The sequence below is a fragment of the Anoplophora glabripennis genome, unplaced genomic scaffold (genome assembly GCF_000390285.2).
Source record: "Anoplophora glabripennis isolate ALB-LARVAE unplaced genomic scaffold, Agla_2.0 scaffold42, whole genome shotgun sequence".
Taxonomy (NCBI): Eukaryota; Metazoa; Arthropoda; class Insecta; order Coleoptera; family Cerambycidae; genus Anoplophora; species Anoplophora glabripennis.
Genome location: NW_019416219.1, coordinates 995,125 through 1,000,173, shown reverse-complemented (window position 1 = coordinate 1,000,173; position 5,049 = coordinate 995,125). Strand labels below are relative to the sequence as shown.

The window sequence follows — 5,049 nt, the reverse complement described above, 5'->3', positions numbered from 1 at the left end:
ACCTTTCCACACTTCGACAAGAACCTCGCTCCTACTGAAGTGAATGTACAAAATGAAGAAAATATAATAGATGCTGTCATTGACAACTCTTATATTAGTATTCTGCTTATAGCAAGTAATCTTCATTTATCACCGAATTTTGTATTGAACAGAGAAATGTTAAGCAATTTAATAAATCCACTTCAATTTACCTACATATCTCAAGGTTTCTAAAAGGGACTTTCTTAGTCTAACTCTAAACGTTGAGCTTCTTGTTATTCCTAAATCGTGAATTATATTATTGATATATTCAACGGATTTGATAGTCAAGTATATCTAACAGCGTTTGCGACTTATCTTACCTTTATTTTCAGTGGGTACTGATAATATTATCATCCTTTATTATTCGTGTCGATAGTACAGGACGAAAATACCTATAATCAGTGCACATTGACAATGAAATTAAATATAGTACCGGATGGGGCCATTGAAAGGTCCATTATTACTTCCGGTCTAGACCGGAAGTTGTGTTTTTAGACCGGAAGTAGATTTTTTTAAATGAAAACACCCATTTTTTACCACGAATTTCGAAAAACAAATTTTATTCTTATTATTTTTTCGATTTAACCCATATTTTGGGCCTAAAATGGCTATAAAAAAGCAAGAATCTTGAGACAGCGGAGTACCTTGCTGGGATCACTTAAAAAAAAATGTTTCATACAAAAAGTTGTAGTGTGAAAAGGAGGCTATATTGATATGACCTTGAAAATTACCTTGACCTTGACTTCAACGTCGTTTGGGGATCAAATTCAAAATTTTAAATGGGGTCCTCTTTTTTGACCTCGGAAATTCCAAGAACGGGAAGTTTATCAAGGTAATTTTAAGGTAGAAAAACTGTATAATTATTAACTAGTTTTAGCACTTCCCAGGAATAGCTACGTGGATGTACCTAGTAGTTTTTTATTCCCTTTCGGGTGCTTGAATTTAATCTTCAAACGACCTTGAAGGTCAAGGTCATTTTCAAGGTCATGTCAAGATAGTCCCCTTTTAATCTTACAACTTTTGTATGAAACATTTTTTTTTAAAGTGATTCCAACAAGGTACTCCATTGTCTAAAGATTCTTGTTGTTTTTTTTTGTTCTTTATGGCCATTTTATTGCCAAAATTGATCGAATTGAATCGAATAAATAACAAGAACAGAAAATTTTTTTTCGCTTTTCAATCGAAATCCGTGGTAAAAATGAGGGTTTGCATTAAAAAAAATCAGCTTCCGTTCTCAAACACCACTTCCGGTCTAGACCGGAAGTCGTGACTTTCGATGGCCCCCTCCATGTCCTACAATTTTTGTTCGAAATTTTTTCCAAATAATCGTGTACAACCGAGATATTATTTTGTCTCAAGATAAATGCCCCACCCGGTATATTAAGCCAACGATCCAGACAAACATATACGCATTTTCTTACTGAAATAACAAATATTAAAATTGTTTTGGCATTTTACCTACGTGCTGTCGAACTGACGATGTTTTCCACTAGTTACTAATTATTGCAAAACTTAAACAACCTTAAATTTTTAGTGTAACGAAATGTCAACTACATCCGCAAATATTGTTTCAGCTAAGTATACATTTATGCATGTTTCGATTCCTAATTTCTCCGAAAATGTGCTGCAGGGGAAGTTTTTCATTTAATATTCTCCTGTGATTAAATTTCTCAGAACTTCCATATCTTCTTATAGTCATTTTCATAATTTTTTACTGCCTCGGAAAAGCTAATACACTTAAAATCTTTAAAATGTGTTAACAATAATCTTGAAAACGTTTAATAAAATTTTCAGCTCTCCATATACAGTAGAATTTGAGGGTGTTCCACTGTCCAATAAATGTTAATAAAAAATGCATAATTTTTTTAGTAAATCAAAGTAGGTTTCGAACTTACATAATTAATAACATACATATTTGCATTAATATGAAGTGTCAAGGGAGATTAAAAAATGTGGTGTCGATGGTAAAAGATTATCATTGGGAAGCTGAGAGGCGAAATAGCATTTTATTTTTTATTTCTTCCACTGAAATTCGATGTCCATATCAAACAGCTTTCAAAGAGGTATCACATATAGAATATGTAATTATGGAATGTAATTTTATTTCTTTGAATATGTTGACAAGCTAAAAGAAAGCTCGTAATATTAAAAAAAAAATACAAAGAAACTGTAGATTTCGAACTTGAGCAACTAAAGTTATATGTTAAAATGAATAGACTAAATCGTTAAAGAAAATCAAAACAATGTTTTGACAATAAATTTGTGAAAAAACAAAATTGAATAAATCCTAACCAAAACCGCCAATTTTCATATTTGCAAAATATTTTTCCACATATGAATACATATTAATAGTTCTACAGAGGTTTTTGGATGAATATATAACACATGAAATGGAGAATTCATTTCATTTATGAATTTAACAGAAATCACAAGTCTCTTTATATTTTTAGATATAGTGCGACTAGAGTATGTCATTACCTACTTCAAATAAATCGGTGATATATACGTCATTGTGCAAACAACATTTATAAACACAAATAAATAATAAATTATTTTCTTGTTTGACATTGAGACGCTAAGTGTCTCAAAATATTCTAATTTATTTAACAAATATACAATAATGTCTGTCCTTGCTTCAATTATATGTCTGTAGTAAACATGCTCACATTTAGACATAAATAGAATATTTGAACAGGTATTAGAAATCACTCTTGTCTAACTACAGAGAACGATATAATGGTAAGTTACGATTATAATATATTAACCTATTAGTGTACATTAATGTGGGTTTTTAGTGGATATACACTTGTAATGTTACTAAGATTTCTATTAGAGAATTAATATATTTTACGATATTTGGACTTCAAGCTAATCCATATTTTAAAAAGAAATTCATTTACAATTTTTAAAGGAAGACTACTTTAAAAGCTATCATTAATAAGTGACTTTATAATCCGGGCGAATTAAACCAAACACATGCCTGTTTGAAAAATCGGGCCTACCTCGAATTTTGTAGGTTAAAATTAAGTAAAAAATATCCAATAAAAGCCTAAATTTGTGTATTTGTAGAGGTCGAGCGTCATATTGTTTATAACAAAAGAAAAAAAATAATTGCTCTTCTTTCAGTTTTTCGTTTATATTTTCGAAATAAGTCTCTAATCGACATCAGGTATACTTATCGATTTTGTTCCTGAGGAAATTTGCTACAAGGTTAGGCTTTTGCGAAATCTCGCAATTTTTTTTTACATTGCAAAATTAGCGGTGAAAATAAAAATTTGCAAAATTTTCAGCATTAATAAAAAGAACGAATTTGACTGAAATTGGATGAACAGAAAACTGTTGGGTGCTCAATAAATACCCCCAATTTCAAAATGGCGGCCTAGCCGATTTTTTAATATATAGATTTCAAACCAATTGCATCAAATAGTGCTTAAAAAACATTAACTTAAAAAAGCGTCTCGATCCGACCTATAGGAGCCGAGATAATTTTTTTTCTGAAAAACGGTATTCTGCCTGTTCTATTTAATATTTTGTAATAAACTTGGGCTCGTTTAAAGTAGAAGACTTTCTTTATACGCCGATTTATTTTGAAGCGATTCGACGAAGAAATGACCATGCGGTAACCAGAAGAGGGGAGCGCTGTGACGTCATAGTGCCCTTGTTGCGCTCGGCTTCACAAAATTCTTACTTAACAAATGGATTAATTGTAATTAATGGATTGTAATTATGCCTTCGATATTTTCACAAGAAGGTGTTTTTACGTATTTAAAACTAAAAGTCAAATTATTTCTTTGAAAAAAGTGATCAGTTACCCTATTTACCGCTCAGAAGAGGTCGACTTCTACAAATACACAAATTTAGGCTTTTATTCTGTGTATTTTTTACTTAATTTTAAGCCCATAAAATTCGAGGTAGGCCCGATTTTTGAAAAAAAAAAAACTAATTCGCCCGGACTATTATAATTATATTAGACACAAAAATAAGAGGTTATTTCTTTGGACACTATTTTTTAGTATATCACTTGTCTATCTATAACATTTTTTTCTTTAGATAATAATTAGTGACTAGTTTATTTATTTATGTAGTTTGATTCTTGATGATACAAAAATCATCTTAAATAAAAGCTACACTAAATCATTTTGTCCATATTTTTTAATTGTTTTCGAATATACAAAGGGTCCATTTTTTTTCTAACATAACTCAATCAAATCGAAAAGAAATTAGATTTTGCATCCTTCTAGAAAACATTCATGCACGCCCATGGCCACATTTACGTTTTATTTTAAAAATTCGCCGTTAAAGTAAGCGAGCGAAATCCAGTATAAGATTATGTTCCCGTTCCAGCTTCCAGCGGCGACATCCATTCTGTTGGCAATCGCGTTAGTCCATTTAGTTCATCCATTACTGGCTGCGGCTTTCCTCGACCCAGCGCCGGATATTGCGCGATCGCGCGGAGGCCCAAAAACTGCGGACGTGCATCCGGAGCGGCAGCTCGCTGCAAAATTTGAAGATTTTGGGCCGGCGGGTAGGCAGTATTTGCCGGAAGGCCTGCCGGGAGCTGCGCATGATGAGACCGCCATTTCGCAAGGGCGGCACGGCCCTAACCGCCAGGAAGAAACTCAGAAAGCAAGGACGAAGAGGGAGCCGGAAAGGAAACGGAGGATTAAAATACTACCGTTGCTGTGTGGATAGTTAGGCTGTACTTTTCCTCAATTAATATCATAACACTTTAGTTTTCTAATAATAAAATGTTTCTTAAAATGTTCCCTAGAATACTAATCTGTTTTTTTTAAGTAACTGTTGGAAATCTAAAATACGTTGGAAAATAATGTAAAACAGACCGCTTTTGTAGGACTAGCGTCGTGTTATTTTATAATCACCACAATTGATGTTAATGTGGTTCGTCCAAACATTAAAAAACAGTCTACTATGCTTAAAAAATTAATCTACCTTTGAAACTACACCACTGTATTTAAAAAATGTATGTTTGTGTGACTCTTAAAAGCTAGAGTCGCATCCAATTGCTTT

The 5,049-nt window shown here is 32.3% G+C and overlaps 1 protein-coding gene across 1 annotated transcript; it reads left to right on the top strand.

Moving 5' to 3' along the window:
• The first annotated feature begins 2,684 nt into the window (after positions 1-2,684).
• Positions 2,685-4,786, top strand: LOC108905409. The gene is made up of 2 exons (XM_018708246.1): positions 2,685-2,760; positions 4,366-4,786. The coding sequence occupies exons 1-2, from the start codon at positions 2,758-2,760 to the stop codon at positions 4,711-4,713; spliced, it is 351 nt and encodes a 116-aa protein (XP_018563762.1). The 5' UTR covers positions 2,685-2,757; the 3' UTR covers positions 4,714-4,786.
• The last annotated feature ends 263 nt before the right edge of the window (positions 4,787-5,049 follow it).